This window comes from Actinia tenebrosa, unplaced genomic scaffold (genome assembly GCF_029948245.1).
Source record: "Actinia tenebrosa isolate PJP-AT-01 unplaced genomic scaffold, QUT_ActTen_1.0 PGA_scaffold6__47_contigs__length_16458017, whole genome shotgun sequence".
Classification (NCBI taxonomy): domain Eukaryota; kingdom Metazoa; phylum Cnidaria; class Anthozoa; order Actiniaria; family Actiniidae; genus Actinia; species Actinia tenebrosa.
Genome location: NW_028292583.1, coordinates 2662674 through 2680770, shown reverse-complemented (window position 1 = coordinate 2680770; position 18097 = coordinate 2662674). Strand labels below are relative to the sequence as shown.

The 18097-nt window shown below is 37.2% G+C and overlaps 1 protein-coding gene across 1 annotated transcript; it reads right to left on the bottom strand.

The window, feature by feature from the left end:
* Positions 1 to 396: 396 nt before the first annotated feature.
* LOC116295690 (uncharacterized) lies at positions 397 to 17965 on the bottom strand. The gene is made up of 23 exons (XM_089039432.1): positions 17438 to 17965; positions 15816 to 15904; positions 15278 to 15364; positions 14999 to 15075; positions 14707 to 14824; positions 14075 to 14184; positions 13565 to 13655; positions 12886 to 13140; positions 12322 to 12398; positions 11742 to 11852; positions 10828 to 10942; positions 9160 to 10029; positions 8135 to 8372; positions 7727 to 7792; positions 7315 to 7387; positions 7151 to 7190; positions 6460 to 6618; positions 5823 to 5915; positions 4683 to 4777; positions 2960 to 3071; positions 2003 to 2732; positions 1688 to 1771; positions 397 to 806 (listed from the first exon to the last, which is right to left on the bottom strand). Exons 1-23 carry the CDS (start codon positions 17703 to 17705, stop codon positions 721 to 723), a joined length of 4044 nt encoding a protein of 1347 aa, XP_088895558.1. The 5' UTR covers positions 17706 to 17965; the 3' UTR covers positions 397 to 720.
* Between the last annotated feature and the right edge of the window lie 132 nt (positions 17966 to 18097).

Below are 18097 nucleotides of genomic sequence, written 5' to 3'. Positions count from 1 at the left end.
CCTTGAAAAATCGTTTTCAAATAGTTATTATTTGTTAATTAATTCTATATGATATTATTAATTGTTTTCGAAAAGGAAATTGCCTTTTTTCATTTATCCGCATGGTTTGTGGTCATCGGATAAAAGTTTTCACTTTCAAAATGTGTTCAAGCATGAAAATAATAAGGAAATCATTATTTTCAGCCACACTTGCTTTGGTTCATTGTGCACGGTCTGTTTCACGTGATGGTACCGTTCAACCTCAAACGCAAAACAATACTTTTATTCTATGGAGTTTCCAAACCATTCCACCCATTAACTATGGTTTCAGAAAATCAGTAAGGGTTTACCAATACTGCCGACTTTTAAAATCAACTCAACTGACCGATAAGTATAAACTTCTTTGAGTCTCGTCCATACAATGCATTAAAAAATTCTTTATTTTTCAAGCATGACCAGTAGACAAAGAAACGAAACATAGAAGAATGACATGTGGTCTGAAGCCTAGCATTGAGCTTTAAGGGGTTTGACAAATTTATGACGCGAGGAAAGGGTGATTTCACTTTCCTGATGGCGAGGGGATGGCGAGTGGACTGGGAAATAGGGGCATACCTCACGACAACACCGTACAGGGAGTTTTTTAAAAACAGTAATGTAAGTTCTGCTCTGCTTTAAAAATACCGTAATGTAATGCTTACGATGCATGGATGCGAATCTTAGTGTTGGATATAGTCTGTACATTTAGCTTAGAAGCGTTTGTATTCCTTGTTCGTTGTCTCTGCATTTTTTGATTCTGCGATCTTGTTCATTGAGAAGGCGGGCGATTTCTGAGAAAAAAGAAAACAATCTTATTTTAACTTTCGTTTTTTGTTTAATTTATTTTATTTTTAAATATATAGTGCGCACTGATTGGCTGATTACCGTGTTTATATCAGAGGACGGAGACACATTCGCTTAAAATCGTTCAAAAAATTTTATAAAAGCAATATGAAACGGCTGCTTAACGTGACTGCCTACTTTTGAACGTTCGATTTGAGCCCACGATGTGCGCGCGCTCAAAAACCGCTGAAAAAGCTACAAGATTTTATTGAGGAACCATACGTGTTTTGAGCTTCAACAGGGCAGAACCCTCAAATTTTGCACGGGACTCTATATTTTTTAATAGCTTATTTGAATAAACTCCTAAAAATCTAGGTTATATCAACATTTTAGAAAAAGTTAAATACTCTAACACATGACAAAATAGATTTTTGTAGAGAATTTTGTTCGACTTTATGATATTTTTTAAGAGCACCGAAACTACGAAATATGACAAATCAATGTATCTCTTTGACTTTTTTCTGAGATATAAACACTCTGGAATTTGTAGAGCATTCGAAAAGCAAGACAAACACTTTGCTAAGTCTTGTGTTCCTAAGGTTGCTTCTCTTTCGCAGTACAGAGACATGCCCGTGCGTCTTATATTCCTGAATTATATTCAAAGTCTATACACTAATAACCAGTACTGACTTCCATCACAAAATATGACAGGTATTGAGATCATTAGCGAGGGGAGGTAGGGTAGGGTAAGCAGGGGGGAGGGTAGGGAGGAAAGGGCGAGGACGAGGGATATACGCCATACTTTTGTCAGGAGTGTTCAAGTTATTTTGTGCGAAGAAAGATGATCTATCACTCCCTATACTAAAACAGGTATGAAGATTACTGTTACCTTTATTTTTCTTAGTTAAGTGAGTTCCTGTTTGGGCGAGAGACCGGAGCATCAATTCCGCTCTTTCATACGAGGGAGGAGAAGCTACAGAGGAAACGTATGATAATATGTCTAATACAATGACAACATGACAAAAAAAAAAAAAAAAAAGAAAGAAAAGTAAGAAAGAAAGAAAGAAAGAAAGAAAGAAAGAAAGAAAGAAAGAAAGGAAGAAAGGAAGGAAGGAAGGAAGGAAGGAAGGAAGGAAGGAAGGAAAAGAAAACGAAAAAGAAAAAATAATAATTAATAGAATTATCTCAGACAGAAGTTCATTACCATCTTTTTCTCTTTTAGTTGAGGTCTTATTATAGCTTATTCTCGGGCCAGTCCTGGTCGTCCCTATATTTTCTTTATCTGATATTTTAGAATGTGTCGTCGAGGAATAACGCTGACCTTTACTGACTGGCGGCGCTATCGCTGGTTTTAAGCTGTTTGTCTCCATCAAGATTAGATCGTCTACTGTTGTTCCAGACACGGTAGAGGCAAACGAAAGTAATGACGTCACATCAGAATCATTGAGATTATTTCCACCACCATGGTCTCTAATGGGTGGGTCAAATGTGTATGAATCTTGGTCCGTTGCTAAGGAAACAAGACTTTCTGGTTTTGGAGAAGAGCTCCTTAAAGGAGGTCTCATATTTTCAAGATAGTCCTGATCCATGTCAATACTTTCATCGAATTGACTATCGCGATTCATAAGTCTTTCCATTTCTTGGTCCGTATCTTGATATCCGCCTTGTTCTTGTTCCTCACCAGGATGGTGTGGCTTCGATATTCGAGGTTTAGTTATTCTTAGCATCTTATCCTCTTTAGGTCTATGTTTTTTACTAAGACGCTCATCACCAGTGTTTGGTAAAGCGATTTGTTTCAAGGGAGTAGGTGCAATAGATGACTGAGTCAGGTGGGCCTGGAAGCTTGATATTAGTGTTCTTACATCTTGTAGTAAACATTTGAGATCCTGCTGAACTTCATTGTCTTTCAAGGGACTTTCCGGCTGGGTTTGTGGCTGAAAGTAAATCAAAACGAAAATCAGAATGAGAAATGCTGTGTTTATTAGTTAAAAGATCACAACAAAACAAAGCGAAGACTGTAGCTATCAAAGACAAAGCATTCAACCAAGGCTGTAAGGAATCATTCAAACTTGTACTACCTTGGAGCCATGGCAGAGCTACTTTACTAGTATGTTTGAAGAGTGAACTGATGTATGGGAAGTGGTGACTAGAAATGGGTTACCTGAGGCGTCTTGTTTGTCAGGTTCTGTGATGTGATTGGTTGAGCCATAACAGGGGTTTTCTGAGGTACAGTGGTATTGATGGTCCCTATCTGACTGCTTACGATTGGTAACCTTTAAAACATCAAACAACAAATTTATCGAATCTTGAAACAACCTCTGAACTTATCAAAGGGTGCCCCCTGGATTCGCCCTTGTTGCCAGCTTACAGATTTTATTACATCCATTTTGAAATCACAAGCAAATCCTGCAATCTGATTGGTTCCCTGCAGCAGTGATTTCAGCATAAATCGCACGATTTTGAGCTCTAAATTGCACGATTTTGCACATCAACTGATATGAACCAATCACAAGAGAGACATGTCATTTTCTAGCCAATTATATCAAGGAATCCATCTGAGTGTTGGGCTCAACGCTTCTTGCGAAAAAAAACAGCCACGGCTCAAAAAATTTTTCTAAAGAACGATTTTACCGTCAAAAGTCGTAAAAAAAAAACTGAAAAAGCCATAAAAAGGACTTAAAAAGACCAACTGATCACTTAAAATTGTCAAAAGCATCTTTGTAAAGTAACTGCTTAAGTAAGTTGAAGATATTACAGCGAAAAGCAGTGGGGGAAAATGCAATCGGCATCTTTTGAATGTGACTTCTTGGCGATTGATCGTGGAAAGTGGTTTCCTTTCAATCTGTAAAGCATAACAACACATCGAAAATACAGTCATTAAAAGAAGTTTTTCTTAAGAAGAAGATTTTTGCTGCCTTTAGGACAACCGAAGGACTAAACAACCTTTGAATTTTGCTGTTTTCTCGGCACAAGTGTGATCTTAACATGTTGAACAGAAATCGTAAAAACACAAGCAGTGAGCATTGGCTGTATGGACAACTGCCAGTTCATTACAACCCTTTTGGGCAGGATTGTTTTGCTATTTAATGTAAGTAAACGATTCTTAATACATGTAATGCCTTTTGGTCCTATATAAATTCATTTTAGTTTTGGATTGAAAGTGTTGGTTTTCAAAATGAGAATCATTGCTCGATCAGTATAAACAAGTTCTCTTGACAGCATGTTTGAATCGACTGCTTTTAGATTGTAAGTCATATCGGTTTAACTGGAAAAAACGTCTTTTTCAAAAAAGATTTCAAAATGGATATAATAAAGTGGTAATTGAACTTCGTGTCGTGCAATTTTGGTCTGAAATCAAACTTGCAATTACAAATCGCACTCCCGCTACGCGGTCGTGCGATTTTGTAATCGCGCGTTTGATTTCAGACCAAATTGCACTCCACTCAGTTCAATTACCATTATGAATTGAAATTTAGGGAGTGAGGAATATCAGGAAACCCGGAGACAGCCCCATCAACCCTAGCACCCGATGACGGATAATTATGAATAATAGCCCTCTTTCAAATTATCTTTTTATAGCGTGTGGTTTACTTCTTATTCACTTGTTGTATTCTACACACCAACACCGTCACAAATAGTAGGAAGGTAGCTGCTATACTAACCGCTAGTCACCTTTAAGAAACGGCATGTGTTGGTTAATTGTTACTTTTCATCCTAGTGTTCAAAATGATAATTTAAGAAAGCCCCAGGTTTGGTCAAGAAAGTTTCTGTCATCTTTTCCCATTCTCACTATTGATTTGTTGCTAAATCTGAAATTCCTCCCCCCCCCCCCCCCCCCCCCTCTCCCAGCCTCCCCCCACTACCATCGTCCATATTCGGTGTACCTTAATCCAGCGTTTACTCGGGCCAGTATTTCAGCTATAGTTGCTGCGTCTACTTTAAGTAAAGTTGATCCTGCTTTAAGTTTTCTTTCCTGTTCCTGAGTTAAAAATGGAATCTGGATAAGATATGCTATTAACATGGATGTTCCTCTATTAAGCCCCCATTCTAATATAACTATAATAATCTTTTATTTGTTAGAACAGGCTGATCATTTTGGCAGCTTTCTCTTATGTGGGCCTAGTTTCACTCACACTCGCCACAACTTAATTTTATTGTTTTATGCACACAACGCGCATCTGTAGAGCTCGAGCCAGAGACCCGACCCGTTGGACCCGAGAAACGATGCATTAGCAGTGTACGCCACCCATGTCCCCCACGTAGAGTCTGAGGCTCCAAAAATCAAATAAGCCCCGAGCCTTTAATAAGCCCCCATTCCTATGGAACTTAGTGGTCGTTTCCCCTTGGTAGGCCTTTATAAGTTATTTCACCTGTCGAGATTATGAATAAAATTAATTATGACTTTCTAAAGACCAGGAAAAGTTATTACTGCGATTCCCAGTCACACGTCCACCGAAACTCGATTTTTAGTTTGTGATGAAGGTCAAGTTGATCGGTTGTGACTGGGAATCGCAGTAAGCCCCAACCCTCTAATAAGCACCCAGCCCAAAATCATTGGGGAAGAAATAGTAAACGTAAACTCCCCTTGGGCTTAGTAGAGGAAATGTGGTAGCTGCATGTATAATAGACCTCCTCGGCTCGGGCGTAATGTTTTCCCATTTCAGACCACGTGTTATTCCCTAGAGTATCATTTCTTTGTTTAACGGCTGCACACATGAATATGGATACAACTCAAACAAAATATTTTATTCTCAAGGGAATGACACGTGGTCTGAAATGGGAAAACATTACGCCTGAGCCGATTAGTTCTATTCCCCATTCCCCTGATCTCGCAACAGAAAACTGAAGGGTACAGAGGGCGCAACATCGACCACAGTGAGCATCATATCAGTGAGAATCTGCTCTTGGATTAATTTTGAATGTATTTTAATGAATGACGTCATCAAGTGTCCTTAGGAACCCTGTGTCCCTTGTCTCCCTCAAAATGACAGGAATGAAGTACCATAACTTTGACTATGACTCACCTTCAATTCTAGAGAGTGTTTCAACTTCAGTCTAGCCAATTCTTGTTCTAATTTTTCTATGATACTTTGGGATTCAGCAAACTTTACCGCAGCCTGTAAGAAAAAGGGGAAAGTACTGATAAAACTGTCAACTAATGAATGAATGAATCAATCAATCAATGAATGGATCGTGTTTGTTTAGAGAGGGTAACACATGACAGTAGCCAACTGAGCACTGCTAAACTTATGGCCATCTATATTTAACGTCTCTAAATGAGACGGGACCGCCAAAAGTGGTCATCCGAGCCACGGAGAAAGTCTAACCATTTGCAAGTATTTCTAGAGCAAAGACAGCACCAGTCAGCTCTACTAGATACTTTAAGACCCTGAGTGTTGGTCCTGCCGGGACACGAGCCACGACCTCGTCCCGCACGAAAGTCCGATGCTCAACCAACTGAGCCAACCACGAGGGGGTACAACTGATACAGAGTTTGGTTTTTGAGGGGTTCCCTTATAGAAAATCACTGCATGTTTTTCCGCCATTTGTGGAACATACTTGGACCCATCGGTGCGTCGCACATTCAATAAATCGTAGATTCAAATAATATTAATTGCTAGACTAGCAAAAAAGGTAATTCTAACTGATATTTGAGCGTACCTTTTCAAGTGCCTGTTCAAGGTGGTTAACTTGTTTCTGGTAGTTTGCACATTCTCCTCTTGTTTGTTGGACATCAAATCTCAGTTCATCTCGGGCGAGGACTACCTCATGTAGCTCTTCTGATAATCTACTACTCTTGGACTCGTAGTGCATCTTATCCTGAGACAGAATGAGAAGTCAGAATAGTGATACACAGAGAAACGTCAAAGCAATCGCAAACAACAATATTACAGAACTATGGTGAAATTAAGCCAAAACCAAGGATTATTGTTTTCTTTCTTCGCTTCTGTTTTTTTTATGAGAGTTTGCAAATAAGCCGAAGTTGACGTATTTTACGCCAAAGACTGATTTGACTCAACAAAACTTAACAAAGCCCTGGATCAACTTGAAGGCAAGAATGTGGCCAGAACCATTTAAAATAAGGCAAAACGTAGATTGCTGCGTACGTCCGAACGCAAACCCCGGGGAAAGGAAATTTGCGATCTCTGATGCGCAATGATAAGCAGGAAAGGTGGTGATGGTTAACTTTGGAGCCGGGGTTTGAAAGTTAGTATTTTTTTCAGGAAAGCATGGATTATTGTCGGCAAGAGCTTGAACCATGCTGTTTTTAGAACTGTGCGCAGTGTACATGCATAACGTTTCTCACCATTGTCTACAGGAGCTGAATAGAATTGATGGATTTATGGATTACCTGAACCGCGGCGTTAAGGTTTTCTTGAAGCCAATGGATTCTGTTAATGAACAAAAAATACGATCTTTAGGTATCTCATGATCCACAGCCCATAAAAATTATTAGATTATGAAACTTTTAGCTAAATTCATCTTAAAGCTGTTCAACCAAACCTTAGTACATACTTGTTCAATAGCGAGTCCATTTCTCCTCGTTTTTCCGTCACTTCTCTCTGCATTGTTTCAGCAACGCGCACAGCTAATGATAAAAAATAAAGGTCATGCGACATGAGTCGTGTATTTAACGGCTGGTTTAACGTTCAGTGACCGGTTATCAATTAGATAGGGGTCGTGTATTTCACTTTTGATCTGCATAGTTTTGAGACCCATCCGCCCATCTCCTGCTGCAGACGAATTGTGGGCCCCCATAATCTTTTACGCACAAAACACAGTGACTTCCCCTTGAAAGCTTGCCAGATTTTTGTCATCCTGCTTTTGTGTTTGCATGAAAAATAATGACGCCTCCCAACCCCCCCCCCCCCCCCCCCCTTACATTAGCAATGACCGGTCCCTAGTGTCATCTATTCAAAGTCTGTACCTTTTCCGCTCATTTCTCCTTTAGATTTCAGCAGTTTCTTCGTAAGTGAAAGATCTTGCTCGGATCCTGTTGGGAAAATCCTATTAATTATAAACAAGCTTTCAAACATTTATGGAAATTTCACTTGACAATTTTAGGTCAGACCGATTTACAGTGAACAAAACTAGCCCACACCGGTCTCGCCCGAACTGTGGTTTCTCGGGAACTTTTGACTCTTTTACGATAAAAACTAAGGCCTTACTTCCCCAAGCAAATGAAACTGAAAAAAAGCAACGAAAAAAGTAAGAGCACTTCACTAGCCTGCTTTGCAGACTTGATATTTTAAAGCTCGTATCGAACCTACAAAGCAGGCCATCACTTCACACTTTCAAGTTAAAATCCTTTTCTTTCTCTATCTACCATTCGCACCTTTTAGTCTCGATATCAACTTGCCAATCTCTTTTTCTCGTTCACCGTCTTTTCCTTGGATCAAGTTATTTAGGGAGTCGCGCTCTTCTGTTAGTTTTACGACCTCTACTTGTCTTGCCTTGAGTTCAGATAGCACGTTTTCTCGTTCCTCAGTCCATGCAGCAAGTTCCTCGTTTTTGAGATTTAATGTCTTTTGTATATTACCATTTTCTTGTTCTAATTCTTTTACTCGTTTGTCCTTAAACAATACAAATTGATATTAATTGCGACATTGTATAGAATGTATAATTTTACAACACCACGTACAGTTCACTAATCGCCTCCAGGCAGACCAACATCTGTACTTGCACATACGAATTAGAATGCGCAAGGCTTGACTTTACGGGTACGTTTCTTTATTACAAAATGACAACTAAATGCAGTTGCCCACTGAATTATTCCGTTTAGTTATTCCACCAATTGAAACCTTTCCGCGTCATTTTTATTAACGTAAAAAAGGCGCGCGTTACTAGATGAATCGTTCTGCCTCTGGATGACAGAGGTCTATTATTAAAAGGCCGTAGCCACGACTTGGACAATGGTCATGTTTTTTAAAGGTGGTCCTGTGTAATTTACTTGTGTATGATAAATGTGTATTTACGAGAGGGAAAAAGTGTTCTGAAGGTAAAAAGTGGTGCGGTTGAAACTGGATTAACCCTACTGGTTGCTACGGCCCTGTATTAGCAACGTTCGTGCATTAATGCTATTTCCATAAACATTTGAACTCGCTAGCTGCGTAGATGTTAGCGAACTGAAATAGCAGCAATGCAAACTACGGCGCAAACCTATTTAGTCATTAGAAAAAAACAAGCAAATTATACTGAAGATAGTGGCTTTTCGGAAGTTCCTCGGTGCTCTCAGTTATGGGACCGACTGATCTAAACCTTCGCCATTTAGAGTTCTCAAATACACCCATAATCCTTTGCAACGCGCGTTTGTTACCAATCTTTCTTCAGTGACTGGCATAATTATTATGCATCAGCTACCTTTGCTTTTAGTTTCTTAGCCAATATTTCTCTGTGTTTCTTCATTTCTTGCACTTCAACGACCTGTTCTTCTACCTTCTTTACCAGCTCTTCTCGTTCCCTTTGCAGCGAATCACTCGCCACATTATTCCTCTCAAGAATCTCAGCCAGGTTTGTTCCTTGTTCTCTAAAAGAAGCTATTGTCCTCTCTCTTTCATCGAGTTGTGCTCTCAACTTTTCAATCAGAACATGAGCATGGTTTAAATCCTGTGTTATTTTGTCGGAATACTGTACTTTTAATTCAAAGTCTTTCTGTAGTTGTTCAGCTTCCTTCACGTGCTTCTCGTGTTTGGCTGCTAAATCAAGCTTCTCCTGTCTTATGAGAGCCATTTCTTGCTCTCTCTTTTCTAAGTCATATCTCATCTTATTGTTTTCTTCCAGCGCCTTTTTCAATTCTGTATTCTTGTTTTCCAATTCGGTTTTAAGCTGCTCAGCTTCGGAGCTGACTTTGTTAAGTTCAAACAATATGATATTTAGTCTATCATTAGCTTTTCCTTGTTCTTCTTTGGTTACATTTTCGATATTTTTCACAGCTTGTTCATGAAATTCCTTTTGTTTTTGAATAAATAAAGTTTTATATTCTTCTAACTCCGTCCTAATCTTCTCTATTTCTTCCTTTAGCTTAGCTTCTTTCGTATTATTTTCTTCTGATTTGTGAACAAATCTTTCTTTCTCAGCTTGTCTTTCTGCTTCTGCAATTTCCAGTTTCTCTTTCAAGGAAATGTTACTCGCCTGCTCCTGGGACAAACTCAGAAGTAGTTTGTCTTTTTCTTCTCGTAAAACCTTCAGTTCAACTTTAGCATCGTTGGTTGTGTTTTGAAAATCAATAGACTGAAACAAAAAGTACAATTTTTCTTACAATTGAAATTCATTCGTATACTTTCTATTGTGATTCTGCATGGGGTAGATGGAATAGTTATCTTTCTAAAACACCCAGTTGTAACCAAAAACATAAAATCTGTTGAATATACCGTAGAATATTCTTTGGAACGAGCAAAAGAGGACCATTCCAGGCAAAGCTTACCCTTTCGCCTTATGTTAAACCACAGACCTCCTTAACGACGTTCATGGACAAAAATTCCCATCGTCAAATTTTAAAAAATGCTGTAATGATGGAACTACATCATACTAGAAGTAAAATAAGCAAATAAAAAATGGGGTCCCCGACTTTGTTTAGCAGTCAGAATACGTAGAAGTATTTTTACGTAAAAACCCGCGAACAACGTAGGCATGGAAAGCTGTAAAAATATGCCATCTCTTATTGAAAAAATAATTTAATCGTCCCCATTTCCCCCAGAATTCTAGAAAGTAGCCCAATTATTAGGTTGCTTAAATTTTATTTTAAAAAGCTAGAAATATAAAATGTTATTGGACTGTAAGTGTGGACTTGGAGCCTTCACGTTAGGTGCGCAAGCGTGCATCACACGAATGATGCACTCCAATAGTCCCCTTACAGTTCCCTGCGCCATCTTGAAAGGTAGTCATGCCTTTGCATCGAAACGAGATGTTGCAAGCTCACCGTTCGTCTGGCTTCGATGCAAAGGCACGGCTACCTTTCAAGATGGCGCAGGGAACTGTGAAGGGGACTATTGTAAAAATGTTGACAATGTACAGTTACACTGAACTTACCTTCTTTTCAAATTCACTTACGGCATCACTTTTTTCTTTCTCCATTTTTGTGAGCTCCAGACGCAAAACCTTGGTTTGGTCAAATAAGCTGGAAACTTCTGTTTCATGCTGCTTTCTAAATTTAGAGGAAAAGCTTAGTAAATAAAAATAAAAATACAAAATTTTATTTCTCGTATTTTGAGGCCGGGGTGGTTTGCTAACTGCTTGACAGCAAAACAAAAAATTACAGGGTTTCAAATAGCTAACGGAAACTGGCAAAAGGCGGGTAATTTTCTTAACTTTCCTAGATGTAAAAATCTACACATGACGGTGAGTAAACACCTTTTGGATAGATCTTTGTTTAGAATCATACGTATTTTTTTCTTAAAATTACTCAAGCCATTATCTTTGAAGAAAAATGTAAACAAATGATTTTAACCTTAAATACTAATAGCAAAAAATATTTATTTTGGAGGACTTTAGACTCTAAAACATTTTCCTTTGCTTGAGGAGTAGAGAAAAAAGACGTGAAAAAAACAAAACAAAAACAAACACACACACACACACAAAACAAACGACAACAACATATCCGATATACATTTTGACGCCTTATGTTACATATAGTCAAACGTAGCACGCTCATTCTAAGACCACACATTACAAGGGCGGATCCAGAATTTTTTGAAGGGGGGGTCTCAGGGGTAAATTTTGTGGGCAAAGGAACCCCAGTCGCATTTTTACCACAGGAAGCCCATTTGACCTCAGGAATGACAGGGGGGTCGCGACCCCCCCGACCCTCCCCCTGGATCCGCCCTTGCATTACACATCATAATCACATCTGACACGCGCATTCTAAGACCACACATTACACATCATAATCACATCTGGCACGCCCAGTCTGAGACCACACATTACACATCATGATCACAACTTACTTGATGGAATCCAATTTTTGTCTCATATCATCTAGTTCCTCTTTCATATGAGCAGATCTAGATTCAGTACTATCTAGTGCTTGAGTATGGTCCCTGTTGATGGCTTCTAGCCTGTTTTAAATTTATAAATAAAATAGAATATCTGTCTTTGCTTTACCACACTTTTGTAAATCAGTATAATAGTTAACCCTTATAGCAACATGAGCATAGCAACAAAGCAACATTTGTAGCTTTTATTGCAGCATGGCGATACTAAAGAACATTTTAATCTTCAATTGATATCTTTTTTCTCCATTCAAATGCTCCTCAACATTTTTATTCGTTTTCACAAAGCAAAGGATAACCAGAGTCAAAAGCATAGGAGCACTCTTTCCTACTATATCAAGAAATGTCCATGCCTTTTACATCGCAACTTGTGAATGCCTGTTTTATGTATATGATTTTTCAGCTGTATAGAGCAGAACACGTTTAGCCTGTATTGCATAGCCTTCTGGAAAGCCTAACATATACATATTATGGAAGAAGATGGTTTTAATGTTTTAAGATGATTTACAACTAAACAGGAAGTTATTTTTCTTACTTGGATTCATATTCCTGTTTCAGTTGCTCATTTTTTGCTGTCGATTCCTTCTCAACTTGTTCATGACCTCTGATAACCTGCAAGTAATCACACAATCTGTCTTATTAAATCGCTTTTCTTTAGGACCTATATTAAAAAATGTTTAGTCAAGTTTTTGTTAATCAGTGTAAGGTGCAAAAAGTTCCTACTATAGCATGCATTCTCATCAATGACAAACACAAACAAATAACCTTATTTACTGTATGTTGTCTGCCTCACAGTTGCTATTACATAGAGAACAATGACATTTAAGAATGCAGGACGACAAGCTTTAACTTCAAGGGCGGTGGAAGCTAAAAATCGTTTGGGGGGGGTACTGCAGAAATCTTTGGGGGGGGGGGGGGGCACTGAAGATTATATTTAACGCTATATGATAATGACAATGTTTTGTTTGATTGCAGACGCATGCACCATAAAACAATAACTAAGAACCAATATTTTTTGCCCCCCCTGGTTTCGCCACCCCTGAACTTTAGTTCAAGATGAAAGATGTACATGTAGTCAGAGCTCCAGTTTGTCTTTTACCTTTTCAAGCTTGGTATTAAGTGACTGTTTTTCATTTCTGTCTTCCAGTAAACATTTTTGTACTGTCTGGACGATCAAGTCTGCTGTGAAAGATGTTATCTCTTTGTTCCTGGTATCTTGACTGTGGATTATTCCAGGTCTTCCTCTTTTGATTTCTTCTTCATTGACTATATGTTTGAGCTTATCAATAATAGATAAGGTTTGGGAATGACAACTTTCAAGATATTTAAGCTTTTCTTCCAAGGAGACAATCACCTTAAGATGAAATTAAGACTAATTAAAAATCAAAGCAATTAAGTTTTATTTTGTCAAAGATATTAAAAAGGTATTAGAATATTATGAAATTCAAATGGCTAGTCTTACTAAAAACGGGGCTTAAAATAATGTGCAGTGTCTTGCCAGAATTGACACTGACTTGTCCTTGTCAATTGTTTTGCCCAGTAGCACTGAGCCAAAAATGATATAAGGTATAACTGAGCTAGTTAAAACTAATTTTGCCAGTCAACATGACTGGTGATTGACTGGCCATCATTCTTAACATCACTGACAAATTCTCTGAGTAATTGACTTCCACATAAGTGTAAAAAAATAAAACCCTGATTGAGGGTTGTTTTTTTCTATTCTATTGACACCCAAGAGCAATATTGGTATCAGTCAGAGGAGAGTCTGTGTACAATACCTCTTCTTTTTCAGAGCTGAGTTGTTGCTGTTTTCTGAGAGCAGCTTCCAACTGCCTCATCAAGTTCATTTGGTTGGCAGCCTCTTTATCTCTACATTAAAAGAAAAATAAATAAATAAATAAATAGATAGATAAATAAATAAATTATTTAAGTAATAAAATGAGTGTAATATAATGTTGTAATCATAATCTGTTGGGGGTCAAAAAGTACCTGCAGTGTCCTCTTAATGATAACTATAATAATGATCATTAATTAAAATATAATAATTTAAATTACCAAAACTATTGTTAACCCACAATGGTAAGATTTTTCACGTTGCTGGTGACGGGAAGACAATAAAGTCGTAAATAGAAGTTCATAAATAGAAAAGTATACACAGTGCTGGATCGTTGCAGGGTATTCTGAAGCATAAATTATGAGTCTATCAAGAAAATAATTAAAATCTAACCTTGTGGTATCTGAATTTAATAATAAAAGCAGTTTCTGCATTTAACTGTGCATTAGTTCACCTGAGGGTCAAGATGTGATCTCTGCCATTTACAGTTTCTGTCAGTCTGTCTTCCAATTCCTTTATTATATCTCTGTAGTATGAATCCTGTTTAGCACATAGTTCTGTTGTCTACAAGGTAATTCATCAATTATGCATATATTACTGCCATAATAATATCATGGTGATTACGATAACCACTACAGGACGATGCACCTAACCATGCCCACCCAAATTATTTTTTCCCTAGTTAGCCAATCAGACAGTGAGAATTTGTGCATATACTCATGAAATCACTCAGAGTGACTGCAAATATTTAAAATTATTCAGTACTTTTTGCAACAAAAACTTTAAAAAATGGCTAGGAATTTGCATCTATTTTGGTTCTTTTGCTGGCTAATGTTTTTGTAAGAATTCTGTTTTAATTGATAATGTAATATTATTGGTTGTTGAATACATTTTTGCTAGACCCTTTCACAGGCATCTCTGAATTTATTTGGAATTTTTTAGGGTCTGTTAGCCAAGTGATTTTAACCACAGGAACCCCAATCAAAACAAATGTCACATAAAGAGCTGCCTGCATTATAAGACCAATTGATTTTGCAGCTGATACATGTCATGTTCTTAAATCACCAAGAAATAGCACAGGCTCACCATTTTGAGTCTTGTGTTTAAATCCTCTATCTTCGATTTATATTCCCTGATAATGGAATCTGTGTCACTGGTTCCAGATCCTACAGTTGGCATGGCAACTGTCCTGCTAAACCCACTCCTAAAATTAATAAAAAAATCAGAATTAGTCTTATCCTGTTAATTGATTTCACAGAGTCAGTGCATAATGTTGTTTAAATGTCAACAAAATATGCGAAATTTCTTTTCATTTGTGGATGGTATAAGGATCAAAAAAGCACAAATTTTGAGAATATTTCAGAATGGATATCAATACCTTGGATCTCCTGCCTGCGTTACTGAGGTTCCATACCCAGATAAATGATCCCTTTGTAATGCCTCTCTTTCAGTTCTCTAATAAGATATATATTTAGGATTTTGTGATACAAGTAATCATGAAATATGATACTTTATTTCATTCTGCATGATAGATAAAAGCTTCCAAGTTACGATGTATTTGCAGGTTCACCTGCTCAGAAAAACCGCCAAGGAAAAGCAAAACTTTTTCCTATTATGAAGAAAAGGAAATGATATTACTATGATTTCATTTGCTTACCTCATATTGGCTTATTTCAGCTCTTAGTCTTTCCATTTCATGTGCCTTGATTGATAATTGACTTTGAAGATCTTGAAGCACATCAGCCTAACAAAATAATAATAATTATTATTATTATAAAGAGACAATAAGAAATAATGATTACTGACAGAAAAAAGTAGTCATCAACTCAACCTGCTGCTCATAATGATGTTCAGACGTACAACTAAGCTTAACAATCAGTTTTTTTCCTTTCCCCAAAAAATTCATGATATAGATCTATATTTTTACAATCATTGGAAACAATAAAGAATTTTAGTAGGCATTTTCTTTTTTTTACCATGTGCCGAAAATGCACTTTGTAAGTTGCAACATGTCCTAGGACTCACTATTAATACTACTAATGATGTTTGAATTGGAATAACAAATGCTTGGAACCCAAATTAGACCCAAAAAAATGCAGGACCTGGACCCAGATTGAGGTTAGAATTCCAGCACAAACAATCCCTGTATTAATTAACATTGTAAAATTAAGTTGTAAAAAAAAATAAATAACTACCTCACGCACAACATGAGAATGTATACTGTCAAGATTCTGATGAATCTCACCAACATCTTGTTTGGCCTCCTTGCTGTTAAACGCTGTCCCTGCAGAGTTAGAACCCTTTGTTAATTCATATTCCTTTTCTTTATAAGCTCTTATCAACAACCCAGCTTCTATTTTTTTTTTTCTAGGGATGTTAAAAGTTTACTTTTCTGGTGTGCTTCATAGGTTTATATAGTTTTGGTGTCAAAGTGGAATGCTTAACAATAATTTTATATTTCTTACATTATACACGTATATTATATTAAGCTTAATAACATTGCAAAATCCCTACTAAACTATGCTTTAGTTTTATCTAATCAAATGCTTTTGAATCCATAGAAATAGTCTAGCCTAATTAAGCTAAAAAGATCAATGCATCAAAAGCAAAGTGGTCCAGTACAAACTGAAACTACTACACTGGTGGTTTGGCCAGGCTGTTTCCCGTCAGTGGGAAGCATAGGTTGCATGCGCTGCTAATGTGCTGCCTCTCACCAATGGGACCCAGGTTCATCAAGATCCACCTGTTGCAATGTAGTAATAATTGAGTAAATATGCTCCAATTAAACTAGGTGAAAACCCAAAAATTGTAATTCAGAGGTTGATTTTTGAGAAGGTTGTCCAAGCCAAAGATGATAAACAATAGGTGATGGGAGATAGGTCATTCCAACATCCAAGAATAGCTGGAATGACTTAAATGTGTTTCTGTAAGGTCATATGTTAGATAGCTCATATTTTTCAATTAGCACATCTTATCAGTCTTGAAATAAAGTCAACATCATCATCATTAATATTATCATTCTCATCAAGAACATGGTGTTGAGATATTCAGGTTTTTCTGGAGTTGAAAAAACCATTATGAGGCTTTGATTATTATTTTATTTGTGTTTAATTATATGCCCAAAATTTCTTTCGGTCTTGGAATGACTTCTCACCTATCTGCTATGCCTATATATGTCTCAACATTTTTTGAAATTATAGGTGATATGTCAATCCTCTGGTCAGGAAGAAGTATTTTATCCATGCAACAGCTTACAAGTAATAATCAAACAAGCATTTATTGCTTAATACCAGAAAACGTAACACAAAGTTAAAAATCCTATGATAAAATGACTAAGAATTAAGTATTTTATAAATTACCTTTATTAGTAATAATAGTAATAATAATAATAATAATAATAATAATAATAATAATAAAAAACTTTATTACAGTCTCAAAAACATCTAGATTGGCACAGTCGTGCTTTGCTAATCGGGGAGACCCAGCTAAACATACTATCTATATACAATAAATTAAGAATATAAAAGGAAAATACTATATATAAAATTAGGAATACATGGGGATTAAAAAGGGCCCAGTATAGCCAGAGGAAACAGGTCACATCTTATCTTTCATCCTTCAGAGGGGATGGAAGCAAGGACACCTGTGTCCTCAGGGGAAAGAAAAAGAGAGAGAGAGAGAGAGGGAAAAAATCGTGGAGACCCAGCTAAATATATTATCTATATACAATAGGGATATAAAAGAATGCAGGGCACTATTCAAAAATAACCTATAAGCTAATGAAATTAACTGCTGTGATAATACACCAATAATTTACCTGTTTCTTGGGATATATTTATGGTCATTTGACGTCCTCCAGTTTTAACGGTCGAGGTAGTACTCGAACTCACAAGTGAAGGAGGTACCATAAGGTTAGTAGGTATTGCTGGGATCTCCGGAATACTACCCGACCTTCCTTGTTGTTTATGTAGACTAAATCCTTCTCTTACTTCATAGCTGTATTCAGGCATTGAAGTACCGCTGGTAGCGCCGTTTCCTTTGTCTGATACCTGCATCGAAGTGTTATCTTCTCCTTGAGAACTCATTTTACCTTAGGAAGACTCTTTCGAAGTTTTTGAACCTGAACAACAACACCAGTTCGTTCTGTCCTAGTTATCAGCATCCCTTCTTTGTCTCTACTCAAGCTCCGTATCTAATTTTTTGGACTTTTTTAAAGTGCTAATATCTCTTCATAATCACAGGAATGCACAATAATAATTGTCTTTGAATATATACCAAACAATGCAGTCATTTACTTCGTATTTTCAGCTGCCAACCATCATTTATTTACCACGGCGTCAGTTGGAATTTGTGACAGGCGTTCAAATGTACCGCGTTCCAAGAACACCGCGAAGGACTGGACTTGAGAGGAAATATACCAAAGGAAGCCCAACGTAAGGAAAAAAGAAAGTAAGAAAGAGAGTGATTGAGCTGGTAA

Excerpts from the sequence above, each read along its gene's own strand:
- LOC116295690 (XM_089039432.1), bottom strand. The coding sequence starts at position 17,705 with ATGAGTTCTCAAGGAGAAGATAACACTTCGATGCAGGTATCAGACAAA. Across the intron at positions 8,373-9,159 it reads CTAAGAAACTAAAAGCAAAG|GACAAACGAGTAAAAGAATT; the intron begins GTAGCTGATGCA and ends GTATTGTTTAAG. Across the intron at positions 807-1,687 it reads CTTAACTAAGAAAAATAAAG|AAATCGCCCGCCTTCTCAAT; the intron begins GTAACAGTAATC and ends CTTTTTTCTCAG.